The sequence below is a fragment of the Thamnophis elegans genome, chromosome 3 (genome assembly GCF_009769535.1).
Source record: "Thamnophis elegans isolate rThaEle1 chromosome 3, rThaEle1.pri, whole genome shotgun sequence".
Lineage (NCBI taxonomy): Eukaryota > Metazoa > Chordata > Lepidosauria > Squamata > Colubridae > Thamnophis > Thamnophis elegans.
In genome coordinates this window covers 37568558-37580895 of record NC_045543.1, presented here as the reverse complement: position 1 = coordinate 37580895, position 12338 = coordinate 37568558, and the positions used below count along the sequence as shown (strand labels likewise).

Sequence of the window (12338 nt, the reverse complement as noted above, 5' to 3'; positions counted from 1 at the left end):
TTATCCATACAAAGATAGAGATGCATGCACTATGTTATGATTAAATAATTTTAGAGAATACCTATTCCATTGCATAAAATTATGGCACATCCATGAATAGCTCAAGATCAATGATTCCATAGTATTTATATAAATAAAAATGTAAATGTTCGTTTGTTCAAAATCTTAAATCTCCGAAAGTTCTTCACCGATTGCTTTGAAATTTTGACACAACATTGCATTCGAATACATGCATGTTTTTATATACCTATATTATATAGATGTCACACCTGTGACAGGTAAAAACATGCTTTTTTGAAGACCAGTGCCATTTGTTGGATGTAAAAGCAACCTTATACTAAATAATTCACGATTCCATTTCAATGTTTCTGATTGCATTGTTATATTGAATTTTCATAGATTTTGATTTATTTTCATTTTGATTTAATTATTTCGTGTGACATTGCGTTGGAATTGAGCTGTGTCGTTTACCATAGCATTCATTTATATTCGGAACAGTTCGGCCTCTCTCCAGCTTTGTCCCGGCGGCCTCTTTATATGTGTGGCTGGGCTGTGGCTGTACCCTTTCCCCTTTCCACCTCTCCTCTGATGAGCTTTGGCCATTTCCGCCAAGGGGAGCCGAAGCCCTTCGGCCTCCCCCTCCCCTCTCTCCCCTCTCCTCCCGCCGGGCCTTTGCTGTCTGCAGTGAGGTGGCGCCTGTGCCATCCCTCGGCCACCTCCCCCCACCCTTAAGCTGGCCTCCCCCGCCCAGCCCAGTGGAGCTCCAGAGGAGATGGAGGTGGAGTGTCTTCTCAGCCTGGCCAGCCGCGCACGCTCCCTCACCCTCACAGTGAGTCAGCTACGGTCTCGCCAAGGAGGCTTCGACAGGGTGGCATCCTGTGACTTAGTGCTGCCCCAATGCTGTATGGTGAAGCATCACAGGCTAGTGTTACTGGTAGGGTTCCTTTGAAATGAGTTAGGACGGAGTCCGAGGAAGCAGTGATTTTACCACCTTGAACACTTTGTCTTGAGTGCTCGACCAGACCCAGGGCACTTGTTTGTCCAGTAGGCAGTGTAGCGGTTCTGCCAGGGCAGCCTTATCCGGTAAGCAGGAGTGGTAAAAATTGAGCAAGCCCAGGAATGCTTGGAGCTCCCCCTTGGATTTTAGTGTGGGGGCTTGCTGAATTGCCTTTAGCTTTGGTTTAGATGGGTGGATTCCAGCAGCGTCAATGTGGAAACCCAGGAATTCTGTGGATTTCACGCTGATCTGGCACTTTTTCCTTTTGAGTTTTAGGCCTGCCTTGCAGAAATGTTGGAGTACTGTACGGAGACATTTTGCCAGGACTTCCACTGATTCCCCAAAGTATGGGCATATGCCAAGAATGTTCTTCAGTGTTTGTTCCATAATACTTTGGAACAACCTGGTGCTATGCTTACCCAAAACTGCAAGCGGTGCACTCAGAATGCACCTCTGTGACTATTTTTTGTGCTTCTGCAGTAATGTCATCTACTTCTAGCTGCTAATAGGCCTGGGCGAGGTCTAGTTTAACAAAGATTCGGCCTCCCTGGAGTGAGGCGAGAATGTAGCTTACCGCTGGTACTATAGTGTAAATATGCTGCTGTAGTGCCTTGTTTATAGTGCACTTGTAGTCTGCGCAGATGCAAAAGTCCCCATTAGGCTTAATTGAGGTCACTATGGGAGTTTCCCAATGTCTGCAGTCCACTGGTTTAAGCACTCCCTGCCGTACCAGCTTGTCTAGTTCCACATCAATTTTAATATGGAGTTACTGCTGGATCAAGGTTTAGTGAAATGGATGCCCTTTGTATTGTCCCAGTTCAGTGCTGAATACGTCAGCATAATGTTGGCATACCACTTCTAGATTGTCTATTTGGATTCAATGGATGCCCATTATTCTTTTTATAACAGAACTTTTTTATTTTTCTTTAAAAAAAAAACACAAATATGTCATCATTTGTCAATCATTAAAACATTGAAGTACATTTTTTTGTGTGTGTGTGTACCCCTCCCTCCCTCCACCCCCCCACCCCCCCTCCTCCTTCCCCCCCGCCGACTTCCCAGAACCCGTACACGGTATAGAATTTTAACTAACACAGTCTAAAATCTATTGAGAAAAAAGAAATAAAGAAATTAATGACATTCTAGATTGACCTTAGCTTCTTCTTACTGAACTAACTTTAAACAATTTAAATCATTTCTGATCTTAAGCATAGGCTAACTGGAATTTCTTAGTCCCGTATTTATTTTGTATATAGTCAATCCATTTTTTCCAGTCTCGTTTATATCTCTCATTTGAATGATCTTTGAGATATGCCGATATTTTAGCCATTTCAGCTAAGTTTGTTACTTTCAATGTCCATTCTTGAATTGTAGGCAAGTCTTCCTTCTTCCAATATTGCGCCACCAACAGTCTTGCTGCAGTTATCAGGTGCAGAGTCAAATTGGTCTCTACCACTGTAAAGTCAGTACATATACCTAGTAAAAATAACTGAGGACTAAACTTTATCCTTCTTTTAAAAACATTTTGCATGACCCACCATATTTTTGGATGCCCATTATTCTGATGCCCAAGGCCTCAAACCAGTCCAGTCCTATGAGGCTGATGTGCGGCCCCTCTACGACCATTATGCTGAGGAACCCTCAAATTCTCTGAATTGTACTGTAATGGTAGCGTCAGGAACATGGTGATTCTGGAAGTCCTTTAGCACTAAGTTTGATGATTTGAGCAGGACCTCTTGAAGTTTTGGTTGGAGTCTTATCTTGTCTTTGATAGGGCGTTGGGCCCCTGTGTGTTGGATGCTATGCCTTTCTGAACAGTATTCAACTCTGTTCTGTCCTAGGGATCTTTTCCCTTTGTGCTGCTGTGTTGCAGGTTTCGTTTCCCACTGATGACCTCTGCAAACTCTGGCAATGGGCCCTTGCTTTCCACGGGCACAGTATACTGCTGTGCGGAATCTGTACTCCGCTCTTTCATGCTGTCCCTGCAGCTTGCACAGCTCTCTGGGGGATTTGCTTGCTCTGTGGAACATGGCCTTCTGGGTGGCTCTCTCCACAAGCAATCAATTCTTCTATCTCACTGACCTCCCCTGAGCCTTCTGCAGTCTCTTGGTGGATCACTGGGCGGCACTTAGGAGTCCTGGGGATGGATCCCACAGGTACGTCTGCACCTCAGTTTGTCTTACTGGCAGGCAGGGTGGGGACTGTGGTCCCACCAGGGCTCTTTACCCTGTCTGACACCCAGTGATTTCAGTGTGCCTCCAGTGTGATTTACTGGTAAGCAAGAAAAAATCAGCATAGATACAACAGCAGGTAACTGAGGAACTGAGGAACAGCAGGCAAATCCCTGTAATTTATACTCTGGGCCCACAGGGCCTCAACAAATCATAATACTTGAAAAAGCCCACCCAAATATGAATGTTCTAAGTTTCCCTTAAAAACAGGTGAAGTTAACAGTTAGGGTCATCTAAAGGTTAGTTTCTCTTTAGCAGGGCTTAACACAACATATATTCAATACGTAACAGGAAAGATTCCTCCTTTTCCAAATCCAGTGTCTATCGTCTCATAAAATACATGCTTTGCCTAAAGAAATCCCAAGGTCAACCCTTTATGTCTCTAATTAAAACTCTGTTTGAGATTGTTGGAAGAAATGTTTATTTTTTATTTTTGTCCATCTGGGTTCAGTTCCAAGTGGGGAGAAAGACACTATTTGGAAAGATGGTGGACAGGATCACATGGTTTGAGATCCTGGGCAAAATGAGCACATGGGTGATAGAGGGAGAGAGATTTTTACCCTCTGTTGGGCTTTGAACTTGTTTCTTGTTCCTGTGGCAAGAAATGTATCCTGATTGGTTGTCAGACTCCCATGGGGCTATTCAGCAGTAATTTTATAGGTTGTCTTGAGTCCCAGGCCTTGTTGAATCTTGCTGGGTGATGATGTAATGAAGGGGCTTTGGCAATTTGTATTACGATTTAAAGGCTTTGTCCTGGTTTGGATCTTGAATGAGGGCTAATCCTATCATGTCCTGAGGGCCATGTCTTTTGTGTTGTAGATAAGCTGGCCCAGCCTTTCTGGGACTATTAGCAAAGATGGGAGCTGCTTTCCAAGAGCCTGTTTCTCCTTTTCTCATCCAGGGAGGTATAATATTCTGCCTTTTTAATATTTCTTAGACTATTTCATTCTTCTAGGAGAAGGATGGGTGCTAATTTCCTACAAGACTTAAACCATTTTAACAGGCAGCCCTGAATCCAGGCCCTGATCTTCTGTGTCTCTTAGCTCCTAAAAGCTGACGAAAAATGCTCAAACAGGTTTTTAGCCTATTCTGTGTGAGCCAGTTGGTTGCAGAGAGAGTCAGTCTGAGGCTCCAGCCATACGTCTTGATTTCTCCTGTTTAGGAACTGTCTCTGAGCTCTTGTGTTGTTCCCAGAATGCCAAGATCCTCATGATGATAATCACCATCATTTTGCATTTCTTCTCAAGCTCACATCTACTTGGTCTTTGACAAAGTCCAGTTGCCTCTTGAAAAAGCACCTTTGGGACAAGAGAGAGATATAACTTCCATCTCTGCCTTATTATAGCTACAAAACTGCTTTCCCTCCCTCCAGAATGCTTCCCCTCACACACAGAATATTTCCACTTTCCACAATAAATAACACATCCCTGGCTCCTCAGTTTTCTTCTCTCCTTGCTGAAGTTAAGGCTCCGTGGCTCCTGTCTTCATTGCAACAGATTTCTTAGAATTTATTTTATGATGCTTCATTTTCTCTCCTTCATTGTTCCTCCTGTGGCTGTTGCAAACATTCACCTGTGCTTATATTGGAATGAGGCAAAATAAAAAAAAATGAAAACATTGCTGGCTACCACCAAGAAATCTAGTTTAAGGGCTCCTGGGGGCCTGAGATGGCTCCTTAAAGGTGAGGAAGGGAGAGAGAAGTAGTATTTCCCACCAATAGGATAGTGTCTTGTCTACAAGCTCCAAGTTGCTCCAGCATTTTAGATCAAAAATTGAGAATTGGAACAATTGATCCAGAAGAGAATCAGCTTGGGAACTGCAGCTGATTCTCTTCTGGATCAATGGAACAAAGGACTGCATGAAAGTGCCTTTGAACTATGATGCCTTGATACCCTTTTGCCAGGCTTCTTAAACTAGATAAGGACCTGCTTTTTCTCCCACCACCAGACTTCTTCAAAAAGACATGGACTGAACACTGTTTCTTGCCAACTTTTATTCTTGCTCTGTTGTTTAAATCACTGGTTAGTTTATGGAGAATACTCTGCATTGCTTCTGTAATGGGGAGGATGTTACCAGGGGCTGTCTGAAGGGGTCTGGTACCTTCTGTTAATTGCATAGATGGAAGGTAGAAAATCCATACACAAAGAGGGAAAAACTTCCAATGGGAAAGAATAGCAGCACATTTTTCTTAACACAAATAGCAGCTATAAATTTCATTCAAAATCATAGATGGAGATGGCTTAATTTACCCCCTCACTTCAGTGGTGGGTTCCTACTGGTTGGGACCAGTTCAGCCGAACCGATAGTGGTTTGGCAGCCTGGGTCACTGGAACCAGCAGCTACCCAGGCCTGCCATGCCCCCAAACCGGTTCTCCAGGTGGCGCCTATGGTGGCACCATCTTGTTTTTTGCTTCTGTGCATGCGCAGAACAATTTTCATTGCTCTGCGCATACATGCGCAGCGCCCATCAAGCCCCCGTGCGTGGCGCATCCACAAGCGAACCGGCAGTAGAGACTTCCAGAACCCACCCCTGTCTCACTTGTGTCTAGAAGAGAATGGGAAGGAGGAGACAGATCGTAGAATGTGAACATTTCTGTTATACCATTCACATAAAGTGTAATTTGAGCTCACTGGCAAAGTATTTTTGTTTTGCATACTGAAAGTCTGAGGTGCAAACTCTACCATTTCCAGTTAAGTGATTTTTGGCTTGGTAGGACTTTTGCCTCAAAACATCTGGAATGGTTGTCAATCAGCATAGCTCACTTAGGGATTGGAATGGGTAGATTGACTCACTAAATCATCATTTCAACTGTGAGTGTGCATGTCAGTGTAGTAGATAGAATTTTGCTTTGTTGCCACTGAATTGAACAACAGTTTATAGTCTCTGGTAGATAATTATATACACTTCACAAGAATGTGGAGAAAAACTTCTTCCACTGCACTGGAGAGAAGAGCTGGGTCTTTTGTTTAATGAATTATCGACTCTGGCATTGTGCTTGTGTTAAGACAGCTGGAGATTGAGTGGGGGAGTATGGGGAAAACAAGAAAGAAGCGCAGAAGGCCACACTATCTTGGACTACTTTTGCTCCAATTTTAGTCATAAATCTACTCTAAACATCCCTCTCAGACTCTGATTCCCCTGCTGAAGCCTTGATCTTACATTCTCTCTCTCCCACCCCTCCACCAATGTTTTCCACTTATTCTTTTAATTCTTCATTTTATGGGGTTCTGTCACTTTTGGACTCAGAGGGGAAAGACATTAGCATTTAGATGGATTTTTTTCCTCTTGCATTAATACCAATTGAAATTGAAAGCTGGGATTGGTGGGACACAAGGAACATGAGGGTTTTCCATGGTATAATTCCAAGATGACGTTTGTAGCAGGTGCACAATAAACATCCTCCCTGCCAACTCCAGGGGCTTTTGCCAATATAATTTTCACTGAACCCAGCTGCCCAAGGTTTGGATGCTACTTTTGTGGAAGAAAATCTGTTCCAGACTTGATCTTTAATATCAATTTTTCACAAGTCGCCTTTACAGAATACAGAAAAGAGAATAACAGAAATGGAAGGGGCTTTGGAGGTTTTCTAGTCCAACCCCCTGCTGGAGCAGGAGACTCTGTTCCATTCTAGACAAATAGCTGACTAGTCTCTTGTTAAAAACCTCCATGGATAGAGCATCCACATCAATGGAGGTAAACCATTCCATTGATTAATTCTTCTGACTGTCAGAAAACTTTTTTCTCCTATTATTATTATTATTATACAATTGTATCACAGCGGCCAGTTGTTTCGCCGGATTTGGCATTGGTTACTAGTCGGGCCCCACCCAGGGGCCTAGGACGTCGTAACGTATTTTCGTAATATGCGTGCAGATCCAAGCAGTGCGGCTTTTTGCATTTGACTGATGGTGATTTTGTCAATTTTTAACTGTTTAAAATGTAATTCCAGTCCTTTTGGAATAGCACCCAGTGTGCCAATTACCGCTGGAATTACCACTGCTGGTTTGTGCCATAGTCGTTGAATTTCGATTTTTAAGTCCTGGTATTTTGCGATTTTTTCATGTTCCTTCTCGGCGACCCTGCTATCACCTGGTATTGCAATATCTATGATTGTAACCTTGTTTTTCTCAACCAGTGTGATGTCTGGTGTATTATGCGCCAGTATTTTGTCCGTTTGTATACGGAAATCCCACAAGATCTTGACCATCTGATTTTCGGTGACTTTTTCAGGCTGATGTTCCCATCAGTTTGTTGCTGTTTTAATATTAAAATTTTTGCACAAATTCTAATGGATCATTTGCGCTACTGAATTGTGCCGCAATTTATAATCAGTCTGTGCGATTTTTTTACAGCAGCTGAGTATGTGATCAACAGTTTCATCAGCTTCTTTGCAAAGTCTGCATTTGGCATCATCAGAGAATTTTTCGATTTTGGCCTTAATGGCATTTGTGCGGATAGCTTGTTCTTGCGCAGCCAGGATTAGTGACTCTGTTTCTTTCTTTAATGTACCTGTTGTTAACCATAACCAAGTTTGTTCACTGTCCACTTTATCTTTTATTTTTTCCAGAAATTGGCCATGCAGTGCTTTGTTCTGCCAACTCTTCATCATCATCATCATTATTATTATTATTATTATTATTATTATTATTATTATTATTCTCCATATCTCTTATATGACAAAATAATGTTTAATACAAAATAACTGGACATTAATCCAGAAGGTGAAAACTTCATTTCATTCCTCTAATCATCAGTTTGCAATGACTTAAGCAATCATAGAATATCTAGGTTCAAAAGAACCTCCAGCTCAGTGCACCACTTATATTCCCAAAGAAATGGCCATTTAGCCTCTGTTGAGCCTCTGAGTCATGGTGGCACAATGGTTAGAATGCAGTATTGCACGCTAGTTCTGGCGACTGCCAGCACTTCAATTCTCACTGCCTCAACTCAGCCTTCCATCCTTCCGAGGTCCCAGATTGTTGGGGACAATATGCTGACTCTGTAAACCACTTAGAGAGAGCTATGAAGGACTGTGAAGTGGTATATAAGTCTTAAGTGCTATTGCTAAATGCTATTGCTATTGTTTAAAAACTTCCAGTGAAGAGAATTCACTCAAGAAAATATTCTATTGTTAAACAGCTCTCACTGCTGGGCATAATTTTTAATGTCCAATTGAAATTGACTTCTGCGTAATTTAAATTAAATATCCATGGTTTCTTGCCCCATCTTCGGGGCAACTGCTTAATGTCATACAAGACAGCTCTTCTGATATTCAAAGACTTCAGTAAGGCATTTGACAAAGTAGACCATAGCCCAAATTTTGATAAGATAGAAAAATGTGGGATAGACAGCATCATCACCAAATGGATTCACAACTGGCAGACCAACTGCATTCAAGATGTAATCCTCTAAATGCTGGGAAGTATACAGTGGGGTATCTCAAGGTTCTGTCTTAGGCCCAGTATTCTTCAACATTTTTTATAAATGATTTAAATGAGGGGATAGTAGGGGAACACCAAATTTGCAGATGACACCAAGGTGGGGATGGGGATAGCCAACATTTTAGAAGATAGACTCAAGATCCATATGGACCTTGACTGACTTCAACACTGGGCCCTATCCAGCAAAATGCAATTCAGAGGAGAGAAAAGTGGCAAGAAAAATCAAAAGCACAGGTAGAATATGTGGTATCTGGCTCAACAGCAGTGAGGCAGTAAGAGTCCTAGTGGCAACTGCTTAAGTATGAGTGTGCTGCAGCTGCCAAAACAGCCAATGCAGTCCTAGGCTGCATCAACTGAGAGATAGTATCAAGATCGTATGAAATGCTATTACTATTTTATATTGCACTGGTAAGATCACACTTGGGATACCGGATCCAGTTTTGATTACCCTGATACAAAAAAGATATTGAAACTCTAGAAAAGGTACAGAGAAAAACAACAAAGAGGATGGGGGAGTCTGAAGATTAAACTGTACGAAAAACAGTTACAGGAACTTGGTATACCTAGTTTAGCAAAGAGAAGGACTAGGAGTGACATGAAAGCAATATGTAAAAATCATAGGTTGACCTATTCTGCAAAGCACCTGAGGGCAGAGCAAGAAATAATGAAAGTAAGTAATGGAAGATATTGAAGAGAGAGCCAACCTAAAATTGAAAAGAATTTTTTTGACAGTGAAAACAATGGAATGGTTTGCCTCCAGAACTTGTGGTGTTCTTTCACTGGAGATATTTAAGAAAAGATTGGACAACCATTTATCTAGAATGGTATCGGGTCCCCTGCTTGAACGGGGTGCTGGGCTAGAAGACCTCAAAGGTTCCTTCCAACTCTCCCTATGGTCTCCTCATTTTCAGGATATACATAACCAGTACCTTTGGTTCTACCTTTTCTTTCTAAGTTTATCTGTTTCTCTATCTTGTAAAGCCAATTTCGAACCATGAAAGAGCAATGTGTGATGTATGTACGTTTTGGTGGTATTGTATACTTCACAATTAATGATGGACTCATCATAACATGTTTCTTGCATATAGGAGGATGATCTAGATGGAATTCACATTGTGGCATTTGCTGAAGAAGACGATCCAGGTACAAAACACATAGGCTTGTTGCAGGTCTTGGTGTATAGAGCATAAAACATTGCTGTTAGGGGATGATTTTCTATTTGTCATCTGTCTATTACATGAAAGTGTCCTATGTTATGCTGATTATAGGTATTTACCGCCATGAACTATGTTCCATTCTTCAGATGTAGGAGAAATTAGCTTAAAAGAGGCATATAGTATATTCCCATTCTTTTAGAGGAGGGAAAGTGGCTGTATGCATTTTTCCTTTTTGCAAATAAAAGCTAAAAACAATTTAATTAGGGAATCAGCTTTGGAAATAAAAAAACATTTATCTGAGCATTTTCAGCTTAATCTCTGAAATGTTTCATTTGTGATACTTAATCACTGATTCATTGCCAGCGGTTCTCCTCCTATTCTGTGTTTCATATGTAACTGGAACAATCTTCACTCTCATTCTGGATACATTTACTCCAGTGGTGCGATTCAATTTTTTTTACTACCAGTTCTGTGGGTGTGGCTTGGTGGGCGTGGAAGGGGAAGGATACTGTAAAATGTCTATTCCCACCCCACTCCAGGGGAAGGTTACTGCAAAATTCCCATTCCCTCCTGATCAGCTGGGACTTGAGAGGCAGAGAATAGATGGGGGCGGGGCGAGTCAGGGGTGGTAATTACCAGTTCTCCAAACTACTCAAAACTACTCTAATTTACCCCCCTGTGATACAGTATGTGTAACGTTAGAAATAGGGAAAAGAAATTATCCACCAGAAAGTCTTCCTTTCCAGTTCTGAGTTGGTTGAACTCAAAGTTTAGTGTCTACAAGAAGGACTTGGCAGGTACCTCCCAAATTTGAAACCACTAGTGAAATGGTGGGACTGAGAAATAGTGCACTGAAATAATCTTCTCTCGCATGATTGTAGTTGCTTGGAATATGCTACTCTTGTCTGATTACTATAAACACCCAAGTATTATTCTTCAGAGCACTGTTATTATATTTTCAGATGGCTTTGAATTCCTGGAAATTGTCAAGCAGGTTGCCAAAGACAATACTGATAATCCTGATCTAAGCATTGTCTGGATTGATCCTGATAATTTTCCTCTGGTAAGTAGCCCTATCTCCCAGCTGGTCCCTTCTCATTTTTTACACACTAATATTCATGTATTTGTAGAAGTACAGAGACATTCCATGTATAATAGAGAGCAAAGAATTGCAATCAATTGAATCTATTGTGTATTACTATCAAGAAAAAAATTCTATATATATTATATAAAAAGGAATACTAGACTACACACACACCAGTGGTGGGTTACGGATCCTGTTGCAACTGGTACGGTGCAATGGGGCCGGGCGTCCACCACATGAACGAGCGCAGCACGTGCGTACCTGCGTGCAGCACACGCATGTGTACTTATTGCCCATGATACTCTGCAACACCTCCATGACATTCCAGCTGCTCGGGAGAGCATTGTGCACGCACCGTATGCTCCATGCATGTATGCGGAAGCCCTGAATAACTCAAATACAGGTAAGGAGCACGGGCAGGCGGGTGGGCCCTCCAGAGCACCTTACAGGAAAGGCGCCTGGTGCTCCCAGCAGGCACCGGTATGTCCATACCGGGGTGTACAGGTTGTATCCCACCACTGACACACACACACACACACACACACACACATGCACACACACACACAAACACTTTCTAAGTATTCCTTTTTATATATAATTAGCATTAAAGAATTTTACATATGTAAAAGGTAAACATGAAATTATATAATGTAAGATTAAGAAAAGAAAAAATATAAGAAAAAATACAAATAGAAAAAAGGAAAATATATAAAGAAGTGACTTCTGACCTTCTTTACAGCAGTTACAAACTTATTATCCCTACTCCTTCTTTAAAATTATATGATTCCTTTCTACCCAACTAGCCAATTAGTTCTAATCAACTAATCCATAAATGACCAATTCATTTTTCCAGCCTTTCATAAAGTACTTATTATCTTATTCCTGATCAAACAGATTATTTTTGCAATTTCCACAAGTTCCACCATCTTCACAACCTACTCCTCCATTGCGGATATTACAGTATTTTTCCAACTTTGTGCAGAATAGTCTTGCTACAGTTACCATATATAAAATCAATCTTCCATTGGTCTTTTCTAAGTTGTTATAAATCCCAATTTAAACAAATTCTAGTTTCATTTGAATATTGGTTTTTAAAATTGTTAGTATCATTATATGTATTTGTATCCAATTGTTTTTGGTTTTTGCAAGTTCAGCATAGCACTAGCAATAGCACTTAGACTTATGTACCACTTTACAGTGCTTTGCTGCCCTCTCTAAGCAGTTTATAGAGTCAGCATATTGCCCCTAATAATCTGGGTCCTCATTTTACTAACCTCGAAAGGATGGAGGGCTGAGTCAACCTTGAGCCGGTGAGGATCGAACTCCTGGCAGTGAGCTGAATTAGCCTGCAATACTGCATTCTAAGCACTGCACCATCACTGCTCTTCAGTTTACCCATGCATGGTAAACTGTCCCTTCATATTTTT

At 41.4% G+C, this 12338-nt stretch overlaps 1 protein-coding gene across 1 annotated transcript in view; it reads left to right on the top strand.

The window, feature by feature from the left end:
- The window catches only part of LOC116506587 (calsequestrin-2), a 41823-nt gene that overhangs the window by 26385 nt on the left and 3100 nt on the right, over window positions 1-12338 (top strand). The window contains exons 8-9 of the mRNA XM_032214403.1: window positions 9759-9813; window positions 10790-10890. Of these exons, the coding sequence (XP_032070294.1) occupies window positions 9759-9813; window positions 10790-10890 (156 nt within the window). The remainder of the gene's footprint in view (window positions 1-9758; window positions 9814-10789; window positions 10891-12338) is intronic.